The 20,877-nt window shown below is 40.2% G+C and overlaps 1 protein-coding gene across 1 annotated transcript in view; it reads right to left on the bottom strand.

Annotated features, from left to right (window-relative positions):
* Nucleotides 1–20,060, bottom strand: part of LOC311275177 (putative flavin-containing monoamine oxidase A) — a 47,404-nt gene extending 27,344 nt beyond the window's left edge. The window contains exons 1-7 of the mRNA XM_084383485.1: nt 19,832–20,060; nt 19,624–19,711; nt 17,200–17,380; nt 16,533–16,647; nt 13,980–14,137; nt 12,251–12,340; nt 8,868–8,952 (exon numbers count right to left, since the gene is read on the bottom strand). Of these exons, the coding sequence (XP_084239611.1) occupies nt 8,868–8,952; nt 12,251–12,340; nt 13,980–14,137; nt 16,533–16,647; nt 17,200–17,380; nt 19,624–19,711; nt 19,832–19,949 (835 nt within the window). The 5' untranslated portion in view covers nt 19,950–20,060. The remainder of the gene's footprint in view (nt 1–8,867; nt 8,953–12,250; nt 12,341–13,979; nt 14,138–16,532; nt 16,648–17,199; nt 17,381–19,623; nt 19,712–19,831) is intronic.
* Between the last annotated feature and the right edge of the window lie 817 nt (nt 20,061–20,877).

Below are 20,877 nucleotides of genomic sequence, written 5' to 3'. Positions count from 1 at the left end.
ATGTCACATTGTCCAATACTTTGGTTTATACCGAAGGAAGTTTACGAAATACCTGCAAAACTAGTGACATTCCAATCGTCCAGCTGCACTTTGTCTTTTGTATTGAACCTATTCATTAAAGATCTGTAAGAAAGTTGATTTTTGAGTCTCATTCCCAACTTTGGGATGGCCGCATCAATATCTGATGAGTTGGGAAACCTAAAGTGTCAGTATTTGACGAGTTGGGAACTTTTAAGTTTCTTAAAAATTGGACCTTTAATGATCATATTGCTATTAAAAATATTTGGCAGTTTTATATATAGTTATGAACAATCTCTATGGTGTCAGTCAGAGTCCTGAACCATTTTAGTCAAAGAGCACCTGTGTCTTAGTTTGACCAGAGGATGAAAGGATAAAGACGGGGTTTATCCTTGGACCGGACACAGAGGAGTGCGGCAGGTTCCCTCTAAAACATGCTGACACAATCCCCTCTCACAGTGCTCTCATTTGACAGTTCATCGGAAAGCTTTTTGCATCACTCTGTCATCTTTGGAAAATAGATTTAAGTTCAAGAACGTCCCAGGGCTCCGGAGCAATCTGCACAACTGCTAGTTCCTGACCCTTAACACTCTGACTTCTGAGTACGCTGCTTCCCCCAGAGTGGTTTCCTTTCAGTCTTTTCATCGCCTTTCTGTCGTTCTGAATCTCACTTTCCTCTTTTTAAAATACTGTGGCATTTGAGCCGCCCTGTCTTCATTTTTGTGAATGCACTAGTGGTCAGTGTTGACCTTGCTTTCCCCCCTCGCCGACCTGTGAGTCACGTCTGTGGTAGCCTCCAGCGAGGGGCTTCAGAATTTCCATTATTTTCTCACTCTGAACTTTTATCATGGTGCACAGGCACCTTTAGTGTCTTTGTCAGTGGGATGAGAAAAGCGAAACATGAAAAGCCACTCAAATCACAACGTAACATCAAAGGGATGATGATCCAGAGATGCAGTTTCTGAATGGCAATTTATAAAGAGGGGTGCATAGAAACTTTCAAAAGTATGAAAATAGCTTAAGCTAGCTAGAGCTGAGGTGTAGTTCATGGCTGTGCCGGTGTAGGCTGTGAAATTGGATCATCTCTTTCATCCCGAAAAGCCAACAGAGCATTGCAAGGCATGTAACAACCTGTTGTGGAGAAAAGAGAAGAAGTATCTAATGTATAACCTCTCACTTGCCTGATGATTTTCAACAATCCAGCATATGAGCCTTTTGATCAAAAACAAGGATAGAAGGGCCTTTTATACAATACCACAAGGCATGTATCCATAATATCCAGGAGGTCAATGCAAAAGAATGAAGCACTAACAACATATGGATACAAACAACAAAAGATAACAGCCCTCACTATCATTAAATCTGTCGGAAATATGCGGCACAATTCACCAACCACTTACTCCAAATGTTAGATGGAGGCCTGTATCTACGGGCACATTACATCACAGATCTTTCATTGAATTATGCATGTAGCCCCTTGACACTTATTGAAATTGAAGGCTGGGAAGTAGCAGCAGACACCCTCCCCCATCTCCCTCCACACACACACACTGTAGCTCCGACATTTCTTAATAATTTCTGCTGTTGGTCTCGACAAAAGCAGACTCAAGGAGGAGGACCCTTTCGGCTAAAATTGCTCTCATTAGTTTATGAATTAATTTAACTGTGGTCTGATATCGGATGGCTTTTAATCTCCTATGAATAAATAGCTCACTAACCATAGCTGGTGGACCACAAACAGGAAATAGCTGAGAATGTTTTTCTCAACCAGCTTCTTTCTGAAAGGGACGAGGTTCTACATGAACACACTATTATCTGCTGGTTATTTCCTCGTGAGATTTCTGCCTCTGCGGTTTGTCTGTGCTCGTCTCGCTGCTTTGGATAGGGCAGGCCTGTGTTGGGAAAAGGTGATGTGAGGTGTTTTTGTGCACTGATCAAAATCTAGGAATACAAGACCTGAAGTCTGACAGTTGTTGTGTTGTTTGCTCATGTTAAATGAGGGGTAGACCAGTGTGAGTGCCGGTCCATCAAAATGAAAACACAATGCACGACTCTACTCCAATATACCATGTATTATTCTTGGACTGTCCCCAATTTTCAGAGTTGAAAATTCGAAGAGTGCAAGTTCTTCAAATATAGATATCTCAAATCTATTTGATATAATATAGATATACATGAGCAGCTGCCCCACCAGCTGAGTCACCAGGATTACATGTTGGTTGTTGATGTTTCTGCAAACCACTGATATGTTCACATTTGAATGTGTCATAGGCCTACGTACCATATTGACATTTTTACAAAACGTGTCCTATCACGTTCCCATTACCTGTTTATTAGCTGACTGTCATATCTGGAGGTGGAGCGGATGGTGGTGGAGTTACAGGTGAGAAGGCTGCCAAGCAAATGACCTCCGTTCGAGACTGCGGTTCAACATCTGGAAGCGTGAAACTACTGGATCCTGTTGAGGAGACCTTGGGACAATGTCCAGCCGTGTTTCTGTCGACAACGCCAGTAGTTTTTGACGCGACCTCGGAACATCTCCAGCTGTGTCTGTACCAACCAAACCCTAACCCTGAGTGATTCTTTTGTCTTAACCTATCTGGAGCATAAGCACAGCGTTGTCACAACATAAAATAGAAAACTGAACCTGAAGAAATGTCTAGTGGCAGCACAAGTGACCAAAGAAGGTTACTGTACACTCATCTATAGATATGTAAGGATTCTATTTGGCATTGGAATCTAACTATGTCAACTCTGTTGACCTGCGTTAGCATGAATCACGTAGGGTCACATGAAATACACTCCAGTCTGCCTGGAAGGGTCTGAAGCTGAGTACATCACATATTGGCACTGGTTGCCCTGGAGACAGAGGCAACATTTGCTAGGACAGCTGCCCAAACCAGTCACACTCGGGGAAAAACACAGAGTTCCTGGTAGTTAAGTTATGCACCACAGAGCATCTGTCCTGCTGCCGGGCTGCTTACAGCGCTGTCAGCCAAACCATGGCAGACTCCGGCAATCTGAGGGGCAAAAAAAAGTCAAAAGGGCACCAGTCTGCAGAAAACTGTGATGCATTTATGGTGAAAGAGTTCAAAACCCTGTTTTAGTATGCGACTCAGATTTGTTGTATAACTAGGACAGCTCTGTAGTAAATACACGCAGGGACCTATTAACTATCTAATCATTAGGGACAGGTAGAGGCTAACTTATTTTCCAGAATGTTGGGCAGCTTACATGGAACAGCATCACGTTTTCTCCACCAGAAGGACACCCAGAGGGCAATTCAAAACAGTGATACAACTGGCAAAGCGGACAGTGAGCAGCCCTGTTTTATTCCCCATACATTTACCATGCTGATAAAAGCAAGATAGCCAAAAATGCTTTGGGAGGAAAAGGTGGCACACGATAGACGAGTTGTGTTTAATTTGATGGACTTGTTTGCCAATGCAGCCAGAGACAACACTACTGTCAGTCAAATCTAATCAAACCATACCACACACAGTCCCGGGGAAGCAGATTAATTGTGTTTTTGAGTGTGAACTGTTTTTCCTTTATGCGAGGAACTTATTTCCAGGCTTTCTTGTGCCTACTTTAGACACCAATCTTGAATGTTAGATTTTTTTTAACTCTCTAAATAAAGTAGAACTGTGAAATAGATACACAGATGCAGCATATCAGTCTATGTCGGCCACAAATTGCAGAACAGAAGATGTCATTTACAAACAGTGTCACTATTATGTCACACTGAGTAGATAGTAGTAGTCTTCTTTGATAAACAAGTGCCATTTTTAACATATTGTTAGAATTGGAAGGTTGCTCCAAAAATATAGGGGGCAGCATGTCACCAGTGTAACCAACCACTGCTGCGCACTAAGTTCTTTAGCTGAAGCCGCAGAGCCGGTGGTCTACTGAACACAGCCTCTGTGACTGACGGAGACAGGAGAATATTCTATGGAGGTGACTTTCAGCCGCTCTGACCGAGACTATTGTTCCAGGGATGAGAAGAAACAGCAGACAGGGACAGGAGAGGTGTGAAGCGGGAGAGGACCGAGACAGAGTTGGGCATCAGCAGTGGGTGAAAGAGATCTCGCCACTCGCATACATCTCCCAGCAGAAACTACGAGGGCTATCAGGCTCTTGACAGCCAGTCCTCATCAGAAATACGATGGTGAAAGCAGCTTACTAAGACCCATATAGACTTTTCTTGTGATAAGGCAGCGACTTCCACTGGCCAGAGTAATTACTATGGGAGTAAAGGAGGAAGTCGGGCAAGGTAGTATAAAGACTGAGAAAGTCTGCATAGGGAGGACTATGGGACGGATGGTCGGGTCAAACAAGAACAGGTAAGCAGTGTGAAACCAGAAGTCAGTGTGAGTTATTTTAACTTACTTACGGCAGTGTAAAAAATGATACTGAAGTTACCTTACATAGGTACATTTGTGACTGAAGTTACATAAGTAGCATAGTTATTTGAACCCAAACTAAGCTGTTTTCCTAAATCTAACCAAGTATTTTTTCGACTTAACTTAACCAAATATTTAGCGTACAACGAAAGTGCGGTACGCCTGTCACTGGTATGCTGCAACAATCATGTTGTTGTATTGGCACCAGTGATTTATGCCGTTTTGGGAGTAACTGGCAATTGACCTATTCAGTTGCTTAGGCATGAGGATGCGTTGCTGTTGAGGTACAAAATGGTGCTATAAGATTGGACGGGCCATGACTACCTGGTTAGCATGCTAACTTTGGTGGACATTCCTGCAACACAGTACATGTATGGACATTTTTGACGTAACGCCAACATTGTTGTTTCTTCCCATTTGGTTCATAATATTAGTTCATTTTTTAAAAAATGTTTTAACCAAAATTTTGGCCATATCTTACATTTTGCCCCTTGTCAGATTTTTTTAATGCCATTATATATGTTTATGTCAAAAAATGCAGCCTAACCCTTTGAGCAATTATTTAGACAAATATTCAGTATGTGCCTCAGAATTACACTGTTGTCACACAGAAACAACAAGGGCTTTCAAAGAGACTATTGACCATGGTATTAACAACTTCAGTTGGTGAACAAAGCTTTGCAAGGCCACGTCTACTATATTTGCCTGCTCATCAACACTTGCTTTACTGCTCTTCAGACGAGATGCAAAATACACACAGATATGGTTTATAAAAAGATTTTTTTATAGAGATAAAAATCAGACTGCATGAGTTATCTTCACAATCACTTCCGCTCCCACTTCGTGTTTAATCCCTAAATTATACTCAATTAGTTTCATTCACAGCACAGCGGATAGTCCTGCCTCACAGTGTCAGTTGACAAATCAATGCTAATGCACCGCTTACCTGTTTTCTACAAGTGTAAACAAGGCTCTGGACTAAAGCGTGAGTGGCAGCTATAATAGTTTCCTCACCACTGCCCAAGCCTACTGTCATTACTGCAGCTCCTCCTCCATGAGAAGATAGATGGCAACATCAGATATAGTGTTGCTTGGCTGCCTGTCAAGTTCAGTTGCAATCAGATAAAATTTCCTTTCAGTCAGGGACAACGACTTCTGAAAGTGACGTCAAGAACTTCAGCTTCACCTACTCAACAATAAATATGTGTGCAAATAATACACATGGCCACACAGACGCATGTGTGCACACAGAGCCGGACAGTCATGCTCTGTTGGGGAAGTCCCTCTTGATAAAGAGAGACAGAAGAACACATTGAAATAAAATGTTAATTGAGTAACTGTAGAGCTGTCTCTCTAACTATCACTGAATGTTAGACCGTGCGCCTAATTGCGTTATACTCCAACTGCATGCTGTGAAAGCCTAATTGGCTTTTTTTTTTCTTTTATGCTCACAATGAATATACATGGGAACCTATTTGCCGACCGAAACATGCACATAATTCAACTTTATTTTCCAAAGTCAACACATAGCCAAAATTCTCATTTCCAAGCTCATCCTTTTCATGCATAACAATCTCATATAAACCAGACGGTTCATAAATCATTGAGGTGAGTGAGAGAAGTGGTAACAAAAAGAAGGGGGGAGAAAAAACCTGACGGAACTCATTATAAAAGATGGATGGATGAATGGGGAGATAAATCCAGGAGCCAAGAACAGGACAAACTTGATATATTAGGGAACACAAAGCTCATAGTTGTGTGTGTGTGTGTGTGTGTGTGTGTGTGTGTGTGTGTGTGTGTGTGTGTGTGTGTGTGAGGGAAAATGTATTGTTGGTCTATTGATGCCACGCTGCTCTTGAACTCTTGAAAAAAAGTACTCATTTTTTCCTTTCCTTTTATTCCTTTTCATCCATCTACCCGTTGATTCAAAACCAAGTGGCCTGAGAATTCATTGAGAATGTCAGACCGGTCTAAAATACACTCCAAGGCAGCTAACTTTACCGAAATGCGGAAACCATTTCTTATGTAAATGCTCAAGCTTTATATGAAGTAAATGAAATGCCAAGACCTAAATACAGAGGTTGTTGCAGCCCAGTCTCACTCTCGACAGGTCAGATACACGGTCTGAATTACGGGGTGATGGGGGGTCTGACAAGGTACATTTGTTTGTGATTTTACAACACCAGGGTTGCAAAACCAGACTGAGTTTAAACAGCGCGGCTACAGTGGTGAGCTAAGACGCAACTGCTGCCTTACAATAACACTGAGGAGACACGCGGCCTGGCAGCGGGTGAACAGACTATGGCTGGGGTGGCTGTTGTCTTTTTATTATGACTTAGTTATTATTCATCAGTTAGTCCATATCGTTTCATTTTTTCTGTGTTTACTTTGGGGAATTACACCAGAAATGTAATTTTACAATCTTGTGTCCCAGAAAGTCAGTTAAATTAATCTTGAATCATGAATCTTTAATGTTCCTGTCATGGGCATCAGAGCTATTACTGTATGTGAGGGTTAGACAAGTCCAATGCATTCTTTAAAATTATTCACTTAGACTCCTTTACTTTTACCATTTTGAAAATCCCTCGGCGCTCATTTCAGAGAAGTGATCGAAGATAAATGTAGTTTATTGGAAAATGCATAGGAGCACTTTGACTACAATCGTCCTCTCCACTTTACTTATCGATTTTATAACATTAGATATATTAATTGAACAGAAATTGCAAATGCGTGCAAGCATAAGAGATCTTCAAGTTTGAATAAAAAATGAGTGGTTATTATTAGAGATGGATCCGAGTTAGTCATCGAATCAATGTCTGTACTTTCAGCATTTTAATATCTTCAAATATGTGATCTGGGGCCAAATACTTTCTCTTGATGAAATTACAAAATGTACTCTTTAGTTTTTTTCTCGTGCTAGTATGGCCAGATAAAAGGATGAAATCACTTCAAAGCATGCCAATGGTACTGTTAGAACAGCCTAAAAATCATGCGCAGTGTTTGACAGATCTGCCCGCAGAGTGTTTTGTTTTGCTCCTTCTTTTCCTTATTGTCTATGCTGAGTTGCACAGTGCTACGTTTGAAATTGTTGTTATCCTTTACTGTCTTTTGCTTGTTAAATGGAAAACAGAAAATTCAATAAAAGCCATTTGAAAAGATAAAAGGAATGTCAGAAACAGAAGAGCCAAAAATGAGAGGTTATGGATACTGAGGACAATCCTTTAAACTGCTACTGTCCAAGGGAGGCTTGGAATCATCTAGAGTCATTATCATCATCCCCACTGCCTGCTGTGTTAAGCTCTCTTCTTCCCTCCCCCACTAACCGGAAAGCTTCTCAGGTTTGCCCACTTCTGTGACATTCAAACGAAGCATGTCACGCAGATGACTTCAAGCAGCAATCCTCTCTTTAATTTATCCTCGTCTCCTTTTGGGAGAGGTGACGTCTCCATCGCCGGCCCGACTTTGGCTTTTCAAAGACCCCGTCAATCTCCCCCGCACTGATTTAAGGCCAAACCATGGCACTGTGGCACCCGAGCCAGAGCAATCCATGCTGCATAATTCAACACCGCTCTCAAACCTGTCTCATTAAGGATCCTGGCCATGGTCCATGGCTCTGAGTATGAGGTTTTGAGTGACAGATCTGTTGCCAGCTTAGTGCAAACAGGCACAGAACCCAGAGTAGGCCCATGCTTCAGCTTCGGACGCTTCCAAACCTGGCAAACACTCGCCCCGGCTCAGGGCCTCAACATCAACTAGCACCCACTTCTGTCTTACCATGTGTCCTGCACAACACCAGCTCAACTGCCAAAACAAAATCGGACTTCCAGTCAACTCAAGTTTACCCTGCAGTTGATTGGAAGTTGGAATGCAGGATTTATATTTTCTGACCAGGAAAAACAATAAAAAGTGGATTCTACTCGCTTGCACAACATGATGTCAAATGCACATGGCTGCAGTAATGTGTGCTGTCGCGCTGAAGTTTGATTTTCAACATGACATTTTTAAAAATGGTTCAATTAAAAACTTTCTGCTTCTCGACAGCCGGAAAACACTTCACTGCAGGGGGCCATATTTTTCCCTCCTTGGTAGCTCACTTGCAGAGAGGATGGTAATGACGTGTTTGTCACTTTCAACTTCCCACCGCCAACCATAACGAATGTCACATTAGCCCCCAGTTGAAGTTTCGGCCTTAACTCTTGCTCTGGTTCCAAAATCCAATCCAGGCAATTCCTCAGCCGAGAGCCCCGACCTCAGACAGAGTTTACGCCAGCCAAAGTGATTGCCACACCCCACAGCCGAAAAAGATTTAGGAAAATCAAAGATTTATCTGCATGGAAGAGGAGTTTGCCACATTTGACAGACGTGGTGAGAGAGGAGGATATTTGCCTCCTGCATCAGTGAGAATTTCATTTAGCGAGTCGACAGAGGCGGGAGACGAGCACTGACCTGCCAAATGAGGGGGGCAGGTGACAATCACGGCTCTGCACAAGAAGGTGTCGGTGGTAGTCGTCACCCTGGCCCACTCAGCATCCTGTTGAAACATATAAACAGAAACACAGCTTTAGTTAATAAGCATGTGGCACACATTTGTTAATACATTACATCTTCTTGAGTGTGGTGGGTCTGTTGGTATGTGTGATTTTGGGCACAATTTATTTCAAATACAGATGAACAAACTGTATCTGTACTTGCCTTAACAGCTTTTCCATTTTTGTGTTAAAATGAATATTTTCAAGACATAACATTGTTATGACGTAATGTGTTTTGTCTGTAGTAAGCATCTAAATTGCGTCTGACATATTGTTAGAGACCTGGGATTTGTATTTACGACAGTGGTGTTGCACTCAGAAACTGTGGGGGGCGCCATTTTGCACAAAATGCCAATTTCTACATAATGTTCCTTTAACTTAATTTAACTGGAGACTTCCTTCCAGTAGCTGACCCCGTATTTTCTCAAGTATGTTACTGTGCTATATTGTTTTCGGAGCCCAGTTCTGCACTTCTGCATACCATTAATGCAGACATGTTGTATAATATGTTTACACATACTCCTGTGAGACATTGATCATTAAATGCCAGACATGCTACTGTGTCCCTTCAGCACGTATGGAATAGTAAAGGACATTCTAAGGAGACAGTCAAGCTGATTTCTTTCTATGATGTTATGTTTTCTATTTTAATGGATCATTTAATGGTCATTTCTCACAATCTGTGAAGAGAAGGAGATTTTCTAGTAATCTGTGCAATTGACGAGGTACACGACTTTAAAAAGGTGGTTAAATGACATTGAAGGATTATTTAAATCACTGCAGACCGTCTTGCTGTTGCAGAGCTCTTAAGTGCCCAGCTCCCTTGGTCTGGCATGTATTTCCACTAAACTTAAGCCTCTGGTGATAATTAATTCTCACCACACCACAGAACGCCACTGCGCAACAAAGAAAGCTCCTGTCTTCAGAGACTGTAAACCAGCTAGATATTTTTGGATGCTGAAACTTAGGAATTCAATTCACTATATTTTAGCTCTCTATACTGATTTTTTTTAATTTATTTTTTTTAATCTTAACACAGTAAAGGTTCTCTGTAATTAGGACTTCATATCTTCTAGCAACTCTTCAACAACCCTCAGCTTTTAAAATGTATCGGGGTCAGAGCTGAATTTGAAAGGTGTCGCAGCTCCTCGAGTTCAGACAAGCTTTTCTTGAAACCTCAAGAAACCAAATTATTAATTTTCACTAACATTTTAATGAAATTATTCCATATCTTTTATTTTGCATGCAGACAGCCCCAGTTGCCTCGCAGCAAGAAGGTCCTGGATGAGAAGCCAGCCAGGCCGACTGGGGCCTCTCTGTGTGTAGTTTACACGTTCTCCCCGTGCCTGTGTGGGTTTCTTGTGAATGCTCCGGTTCAGCTTAGGTCAACGGGAAAACTCTTAGTTGCCCGTAGCTGTGAATGTGAGTCTGTCTGTCAATATGTGTTAGCGCTGTGATACACTGGCAAAATGTCAAGGGTGCCCTGCCTGTCACCCAAAGCATGCTTGGATCTGCAGTGACCCTGTATGATACGTGGGTGTAAAAAAAAAAAAAAAAAAAGTACCTCTTCATTCTTATTGTAACTGTAATGTCAGTGGGTATAGGGCTGTAATTAATGATTATTTTTAGTATTGATTCATTTCATTATTATTTCTAGTCAACTGATTATTTATTGTCAAAAGTGTAGGTTTGCATTGAACAATTATTTTATTAATGTTTAAACTGCAAATTGTTTACTTGACTAATCGATTAATCATTTGATCAGTAAAACACAGTTAAATGTGTCGTGTCAACGGTCTAAAATGTAAAGATATTAATTCACCATCACAGATGAGAAAGAAAGCCAGCAAACATTCACATTTGAAGGCTGAAGATTTTCTGTTGATTGACTAATTGATTAATCAAATGAAGCTCAGCGTAAGTTCAATCAAGAAGACTATCTTTGTATCATTCATCTCCCTCTCTCTCTGCTTCTTCCTAATCAGCTGACTGTGGGGGTTTTGCTTTTCTTTTTCTCCTCTCTTCAATTAATCGTCCAGATTTCACCAAGATAACTCTGAGCCATTCATATCGCTGCTGTCAAACTTTAAATCCGCTCTCTCTGCTGCCGTCAGCTGTCATTTCAGTGCAAATTATGCGACCCCTCCACAACCCGGTTGGCCTCCTGTTCTTCCTATCCAGTGCACAGATTGTACTCACACCTTCTTCAGCCATATTCTTCACCACCTCCTCAAATATGACAAAATCATGATGGAGTCCATCTGCCAATTACTTGTACATTGTCTTGCTGTGCACATTGCAATGAAATTGTATCGTTCACTCAGAATGAGGTCTCTCCTGATTGAATAGTCCCCCTACATGGTGAAATGTTCGATTTCTGTTTTTCACACTTTGTCCCGCCACATGTCCAGTACCAAAATATATCAACTTTATTATAAACCAGAAAAACACCAAATTCCCAGCACGGCAACAAGTTCATTCTGGGCATTTTTTCTTGATGATTGACCAAATTACCAAAATTGATTTCAATAATTTCTTGTAACTAAATGGACTAAATGGTTAATGTAGTTTTGGGGAATAAATTCAAACTCAGAAATGTTTATTTCTCCCATAACTGAATAAACAAGCTGTTCTCGGAGGAACATAAGGTCCCCAGAACACTGTCTGAAGCTACAAAGGTGGCAGGGTCCCCCAAGTATAAGCTTGGCCATATTTTGGCCATAAGCCATATTTTGAGAAAGTTTTTCGCTCCATGCCCCTGGTAGTCTGCAGACTGACAGGGGGGGTCGGTACTTTACAAAGTAAAACAGCTTGAAATTGTGTTGTCCTCTAAGGCCAGTTTTTTATTCAGCCATGAAGACGAAGAGAGTGTTTATGTAGGTAATTTATTTTAAGCATTAAAAATCAGTCAATGGAGATCTTTCTCTTCTGATTAAAATGTATCTTCCAAAGCTACTGCAACTTCAAGCTTTACCTTGGAGCTGGTCAACTGACAGTGTCCTCACTGATTGGATTTTTATTCAAGCAAGAATTCTGTAGTCTACCATCCACTGATTTCAATTCTATTAAACAATCAATAAATGCAATAGTTGCATAAATGGTAGAAATAAACAGTATATTGAGGCAAATCTACTCTTTAGGGTGCATGGCGCCTTCGCGGGCTCTCAGATGTGGATAAGGGAGACAGTCAGGCGGAACAGACAGCGCCTTCACAGGAGACGGCCTGTTTCCCCATCGAGGAAGCTGTTATCTCTGTGTCGCGCCTCATCAATCCCTGAGTGAGCTGTTACTGTACTCTACCTGCCATATGGCCGTCACGGCAGAACCCAGCCGGACATTCTTCCACCCGATACGTTCTGCCAGGCACTCTGAAAGCTGTTGGGTGCCTCCCTGTGGAGAGACAGATATTACACTTCAAGGTGGGCTTAAAACCCATAGATGCCCCCCTTCCCTGGGTGGGCAGGGCGTTTGAAGTTTTAAAAAAAAAGGGTCACTTCACCCAAATTACAAAACAACAAACCCCTGGTGGTGTCCAGCCAGCCATGCAGATAATTCAGTTGTTCTTGCCAAGATTTTGACGTATGTGTCTGAGAGACTTCTGCCAAAACCACAATGGAATAAAGCATTGTGTTTGTGGTCGTCAAGCAATTAGAAATGACATTTGCAAAACTCATTAGGTGGAAATATGTTCTGGTGATTCTGTATCAGCCACAGAACTGGCTGTGAACACTTCAGTAACAACTTTTTTCTTCCAAAGGCTGAAAATTATTATTAATTCATGCAAGAAACCATATGTAAAAAACTAAATAAAAAACTAAATAAATAAAAGCTAAATGTGTAAAGTATAAACACGAAAATACACACAACTAGAGGAGTACTGACTTTTTCAGTACTTTCAGGTGAAAATGTATTTAAAGAATTTTATGAAGGACCAAAATTGCAAAAATCAAAACTTAATAAAGACATCAATGACTCAATAAGTAAATTATTATTTCATTAAAGCAACATTATGTAGGAAATGTAGTTTAACATAACTGCTGTAAATACAAATCTTTACTATTGAACTTTTGTTCGTATTTCCAAATTTTCCTTTTTTTATATTTTCCAAATATATATATTTATTTGTGTATTATTTTGTGGGAGCAAGGCATGTAGACTAGATCCATGCACTCTGATGTTACCAACCAATAAATGAAAAGCTGACCCCATGACACACTTTGAATGACAGCTGCTTCATTTCCAGAATGAAGCAGAAATGTGCATTGAAAAAAAATAATCTAAAAAGAAAGGAAAAAGAAAATGCAGAAATAAATAAGTTAAAGGAAATAAATGGAGGGAATAAATGAATAAATAAATTGTAGTTATTGAGTGATTTTATAATTTGTTTTAGTTTGGCAGTTTCGGTCCTCCGTAGTTTGTACCATTGTTAGACATATACAGTACAACTGATAAGAGCAGGGCCACTTCAGTGCTCATTTGAAGCTGCTTTAACTGCGCCTGTGGTGTTGTCATGCTTGCAGCGCTGCTCATTATAATTCCTTCAGGAAATAGCTGTACAATAACAAATTTGCTGCAGATGAAAAAAAGTTGAGGAAATGTGCTAATAATAAAAAAAGTTTTTTAACTAACTAACTTTGTTGCAATTTCCTTCACGGCCATGTGTCTTTTTTTTTTGGCCTCCAGCCCTTTCACACTCCACCACTGCGAGGAGAGACAAGGTTCAGAGGCACTACCCACAAAAATAGAACAGTATGAAACCACAACTTTCATGCTGAGGGAGCACATAAAAAATTGGAAAATCCAATACAAGACCACAGCTCAGAGTCGTTAAGCGGTCCCAATCGATGATGATTTCGAGGACAAACACGGATCATGTTTTTGGAGACGGGGCTGGACTGAGCTGTGCAGACTGTTTTGAGTAACTGGGATTCTAAGTCTTATTAGAGTAGGGAAGGAATGTGATCTCCAGATTGTTAGAAGGCACTTGAGTCAACAATATGCACTCTGGGAGAGGATATGAGCTGTGTACCTTTATCTTGAACTCCTGAGCTGAACCTGGAGTGCACTCTAGCAGAGGCAGTAGCCCTCCAGCTGCTGCTGCATACATGAGGAAGAATAGGAAGGACATCTGGGATGGCTCCATGCCAAAGACAGACCTGCTGCAGAGTCCCATCTCCTCTTTTAACTCTGGCAGAGGGGGATGATTGAAAAGACACTTTAGCTCTAAAACAGGTAGTAATAATATGCATTTCCCCTGCAATGACAGTGTTCTGCAAAGTTGTATACCATTACATAGATAACCACAATACAGTGCCATGTCAAAAAACCACAATTTATTCTTTCGAATGAGAGTCAAGAGTATAGTTGACAAAGACACACCAGGACAATGATGATTATTTCTGTAATCAAATCAAATCAAACCTGTGCTCGAATCCAGATTTAGTCAGCAGTCAATAGATCTGATTCTGCGATGCGTTTTTTGATTTGGCATAGAAATTCAAATTATATACAGGAATCTGTACTCAGACATTTCATGGACTGACAATGCCGCACTGATCCACACTGACATATCTCGACTAACACTGGATGGACTGTTTCGCAAACTGCTACAGACTTACAAGATTCCTCACGGATGAATGCTAATGACTTTATTGATCTCCTGACCTTTCATAAAGTGCTATGATTAGGTCAGGCTTCCAGTGTATCCAATGCTGATTTCATAATGAATAACTGCAAAACTAATGACATTTAGTTTAGGGTAACCAGATTAGAATAAGGGGTGGGTGGGTGGACATGGCCTCCTGTACATTATATTCAGTGTCAACAAATAGTTAAACACACAAAACTCAACACTAAAATTAATACTTTTGTTGAAGTTACGATAAAAAGGAACACAATGATTGCTGCAGTGTTTAAAGGTCAGAATACTTCTTCTCTGTGGGTGCGCGCCTGCAGGACGACTCAAGGCTGAAAAACAAAATGAAAAAGAAGGCCATAATTTGTGTGTTTTTTTAAAACTTAAAACACTGTCCTGCTCTCATGCTATGAACCTCTCTCTGTGTCCTTAAAAAGTAATCACTTTGTCTTTTCTTATCTTGCTGTACATAAGCTGTTACCAGCTAACCAGCAATTGTAACCAGGCTAACATTCTAAGCTAAGATGGTGACCAACATTATACTTGCTGCACTGTGAGATTGTTAGCACACCAACTGCGACTATATGACTTACATTTTTACATTTACTTCAGCATGGCCGCCTAAGAACAGAGACACACTTTGGGCCTCAACTTCTTTTATTCATCTTTTTTTTTTTTTTTGAAGGTCCCATATTATGCTCATTTTTAGGTACATACTTTTATTTTGACATCAACTAGAATAGCTTAAAATACTTAAATGTTCAAAAAAGAGATTTTTTTTTTTCATTATGTCATTTCCTGTAGCACCTCTATTCAGCCTCCGTCTGAACACTTTTTATCCCCTTCTGAGAAGCCCAATCTGCTCTGATTGGTCGGTTCGAATATGCCCGAGCAGCACCCACTGTGTTTCTGCTTTACCTCTACCTTTGTTTTGGCAACCACAGCTATGCTGGGGGTGTGGCTGAGGGTGGTGACAGTATAGCATAGTAGTGCATTCCTCTGTGGACTGAGCTAATGGCAGCTGCAGTGGGCAGCAGTTAGCGGGTACTAGCGGTTATGCTACCCTCAGTTTGCATGGAAGATAAATTGGACAGGTGGTCAATTCTCACATATTGCACCTTTAATTAATAGTTGACTGTTAACATAAGGGATGCAACAATATTCAATATTTTATCGAACCGTTCAATACGCCCTGTTAGGTTCAATACACAAAGGCACACAACACAATACAATACAGTACAATACAATACTACAATAATGTTTGCTGTTTAACTTGATTGAATACTGCATATGTTTTTTATGGAAGGCAATTAAGATAAGTGTTACATTTTTATAATAAGGTTTGTGGTTTGACTATATCTGCTTTTAATTATTTTTACATGCAATATTGCCTTTGCTAGTGTGAGTAGTTTTACATTAAGATATCGGAACCGTACCGTTACCGTGGCCCAAAAACCGTGATGCATACCGAACCGTGGGAAAACTGTACCGTTACATCCCTAGTTAACATACAATGAAATGCTTTATAAACCATTTATTAAGCAATTGTAAAGGTTTATAAGATTCAGTTGCAACTTTATAATGGCCATCCAAATAATGTCGATCAACTACACAGTAATTATAAACCATTTACACATTATTATAAACATCAGTTGCAACTTTACAATAAACATTTGCTTAATAAATTGTTTAGAAAGCATTTCATTGTTTGTTAACAGTTAAGTAGCTATGGACTAATGTTTAAATATAAATTAACACAATATTAATGATTGTAACCATAAAGTGTTGCTTTGTAATGGGTTTTTTTCCCCTAATCCTTTTATCTTTTTTTTATGTTGTTATACTGCATCAAATGTCTTTATTAACAGCAAAACAAATCACTATTTCGTCAAAGCCCAACACAAAGTAGGAGGAAGTCAACATGTTACATCTGCTCCCAACCCTGACCTGCTGTCCAAGCGTGTTGCTCAATGTACGAGTGCAGGGTCATACTGTCCAGCTCAATGGCGTTCGGAGTCCTCCAAGGATCCCGGACACATACTGTGGCACACAATCTGTCAATCTGAGTGAAACATTCAGTCACCACAACACACCCACACACGATGATTCACCACCGTGAACCAAAAGCATCCCATTGATACAGATAGAAAAAAGTATAGATACAGTTGGAGGCTGACAAATATGATTCTACTTGGGCGTTCTCCTCCACATTCTCTACTTCCCACTGCTACTGTAACCATTTATCTGGGGCAGGAAATTTTGTTCACTGTGTGATAAATGTACTATCAATTCGAAAGCATACGGCCTTATAAATGTGAAATACCATTACCACATTCATTTGGGACTTCTTATCTCCCGACACGATAAGGATATGGGACAATACAGCTGATTATAAAATATGGTTGTTAAAGCTCTAGAGAAAACTGTATTTCAGCTGATATGTAGTCTGTATATCATCTTATTCTTGGTACACATGGAAAAGTCAACAAGAAATTAATTAAACCCGTCTTCAGAGTTGTAAATATTATATTACTCCACTGAGAGCTGTGGTTATTGAATCTCATCAGCTCTAACTGAACATGGTCCTTAGTACAGTGTGCGAGTCTTGCCTCACCTTCCACAGGAGCTGGGTGAGGTCAATTAGCACCACTGGGGATAGAGCAGGGATGCTGCTTCTGTAGGTGCGAACTTTGGCACCTGGGCCACCCATGTGGTGCACCTTCTTGCCAATACTGAACTGCTGATAGGTCTCTAAATCCAGCTCCTTTATCAGCTCCAAGATGTGTGTTTGGGTGCTGAAAGAGAAAAGAAAGTAACTTCTATTATGCTTATTGGAGGGTTATTGCACTAGTTTAGTGGGGCTCCAACATTACTTGGGCGCGTCCTTGAACAACTGGATAAACACTTGAAAAGTGGTAAAACGTAGACATGAGGCACCTGAGAGAAGCACCTCAGAGATGTTCTCTCCTCTTGAAATTAAAATGTCATTATAGTGTTCTTGAACAGTACACTTAACAATGGTTGTAGCCTTGTGGCTAGACAAAACAATGGCTGCAAACAAGAGTTTGTTACTTTGATCAGAGAAGTCTTTGCTGTGAAGTGGCATGAATCATTCGCCCTTTTCACACAAAGACTCGAATTATCGGCACAGTGAATGTTCGCCATTTCTCCGCCTTTGTTTGTTCACACTGAACCAAAAGAGGCGTGACAGTACACATCATGACGTTGACATGTGGTTTTTTTTCAACATGTTTCCCCCGGTGTCCACCTGTTAATCTAAACATGTGTCAGCCGACTGTTTTTAATCATGTGGATGCACTTATAATGTGTTGTGATTGAGCTCTTGACCCACCATGCATCGTGGGAAGTGACAAAGTCACTTTTTTGCTCTAAATTTCATAATTACATAATCACTGCCCTGCCTGACTCTCACTCGCAGGGAGGTATGCTGTTATCTGGAGGAAAGTTCACTGAAGTTTTTTTCTGTTTTGGAAAAGGTAATAAAGTTAATTTTGTGAGTTGCTGACAATCCACCTATTCAGTCATTTTCTTATGAGGATGTGTTGATTGAATTCTAAAGGCTGATGAAGACAACAACCTTGAAGTCAGTGTTTACTTGTTTATTTTTTCGAATCTCCATTTTCTGTTACCAACACAACACCTACTCTTAGTTGGGTCCACGGCAAAGAACAAACTGCAATCATAAACCGTTTGAAGACTGTACCAGAGAACAGGGCCCAACACTGAAACGCATTCTGTTATTTTCACACTAAATGATATGAACTTCGTATTAGTCATGTCATTCAATCTATCCATGACTCATTAGAGAAAGTAATCTTATTCAAAGGTTTTCTGATAAGTAGGCAGTCATTGTCATTGTTGTTTGTGTCATTGACGTCAATATTATAAAACTCAGAGCAACATTATGACTATTATTAGTCATAATAATATAACTTTGTTTTACCTTAAAATAACAGCTTGTAACAGGGTGAATGGTGTCTCTGTCTCAGCCACTCCGCCCCCCTATCACTTGTTTCTGCTCTATTTAATTTCAGTGAGAGGGGAGGATCACAGTGTTACATACATGTTTACTTCAACCTACAAGTTTTAATGAGTCATGTTTGTAGTTAGCACCTATATTACATCTGACAAATTGTTACAGACCTGGGATTTGTCTTTACCACAGTGGTGTTTGCTTTCAGAAACGGCATAAACATAATGATTAAAATCTCAAGATAGTGAGACAGTGACCATCATCCATCTTTGCCCCTTTATCATTGGCTGGAGCCAAATGTGGCTAACATCTGGTTAGTTTATCCCAGAACCTTCCTGCTGTCTGGAGGCAGTTCTAACTACTGCACTACCAACAGTACAGTACATTTGTTATAAATATAATGTGGATGAAGCTTACTTGTCTAGCTGATGTCTAAATGTTTGGGCTGTTCTGATATTACAGGCCTTGATGATTTGCTTCTAGACTACATTATGAAAATGTTAAATATTTGACTGACTTTCAACAGCTTGCTCACAAATCACTGATTTTATATTTGTCTCATGTTCAGTGCAACTCTACTGCATTTCAATTGCTACTATCGTGTTTGCAGCATCATAAATAAAACAACAAATTCCTATCATGAGGAAAATGTTCGGCTATCGCCTAGTAAATCCCAACAAGACATCATTACACAACAGCCAGGAGGACTCTTTAAAGGTGCGACAAGAATTTTAGGTGGAAATATTCAAAACTATTTTTTAGGTGAAAATATTCAAAACAAAATGTATTGTGTTGCCAAGATGGTTAGCATGCTAACCAGCTAGCCAAGACTGCTAGCTGCTCAGCTAACTGAGCTAACAAGCTAACAGCAGCTACACTAAGCAGCAGTTAGCGGTTACTTCAGTGACATGCCGCCCCCTATTTGTTTTGAATATGAATTCGACATGTGGTCAATTCTTACATGTTGCATCTTTAAAATGTTACTTTAGCGTAAATTCTTTTGACTTCCTCTTTGTTTTTTCTGGTGTTTTTGATCGACATTACCTTCCTACCCACTGCCCTCCAAAGTCCCAGCGATCAACACCATTGGCTGCTGGTATTTCAGTCGTCAGCGTACGACCTCCCACCCGATCTGCATGGCACACAAGACATGATTCAGTCAGAGCAAAGCCTCTTCACAATTAAAGCATACAGTACAAACTGACTCACTGCTTCAGGCTTAATAATTGCCTTCAGCAATGCTTTTACAGACCTTTTCCCTCCACTATCAGTATTCTCAACTCTGCATTCCTCTTTTTGAGGAAATGAGCCGCACTCAGTCCAGATAGTCCAGCGCCAACAACAATAACGTCCCAAATTTCTGCAGTCATAGTCAAGCTCAGGTGGCTATGGTTTTTTGTGCCAACTTAGCGTGTGCTGGTAAACAGAAAAACCAACTCGTATTCCCTTTTCCTCTTCGTATCAGTTTGGTTATCTTGTGAAGCCTGGCCTGTTTTCATAACAGTGCACTTTGGAACTGTGAACAACTGAGCTTGTGACCTACTTGGCAGAGGCTGGGCCGTATCAATTCCACCAGTTAAAGCCAGGGGGAGGCTTTTGATTTCTAAACAGTAGAGACACTGTCAGATGTAAAGTCCTGTAATGCTGTGTTTCAACAAAAACATGCAAATGTGCAATATATTAATTTAAAACCATCCATAAAATAAGATAGTAATTAAGATTTTCTGATATCAAGCAAGAGGTTTTTGGTATCAGCATGAGTGGTGATTTTATGGAAGCATTGAAGTTATCACCCCTTCAGTGTCTTTCTAACTACCTCAGCTCCAAGTCTGAAAGAAGCACAATGTACCTGATAACCCTCTAACTTTTTAAAAGTTAGCAAATGTTAAAAGTTTGTTTTTTTCTTGTATCTATAATTAAGACTGAGACATACTTGAAATAACAATCATCACCCCTCAGAAAATACATAATTAATGCACAGTATGGAATGATTAATAGTAAATCAGCAGTATAATTATATCAAGCTGATGCTAGTGAGGCAGTGAACAGTGCTGTATAAAATAAAACCAGTGGTAAAACTAAATCCTTCTGGTCCAAAGTCTTATATTTTATAATGATGCCCTAAAGACATCCCAGCAAACGAATCCTACGAATGTTGAACTGGACATTCACATTTATTAAATATTCTTTTGGTTACAGCACAAAAATGTTCAACTGGACCTTGGCTCAGTGAAGATGCGCCAAGCAGCATCCTTCCAGGCTGAAAAATTATACTACGTGGAAGTGCCAAATATGCAG

The sequence above is a fragment of the Pagrus pagrus genome (assembly GCF_965226575.1).
Source record: "Pagrus pagrus genome assembly, chromosome: 19".
Taxonomy (NCBI): domain Eukaryota; kingdom Metazoa; phylum Chordata; class Actinopteri; order Spariformes; family Sparidae; genus Pagrus; species Pagrus pagrus.
Note: the sequence above shows the minus strand (reverse complement) of the source record. Positions and strands in the feature narration are given on the sequence as shown.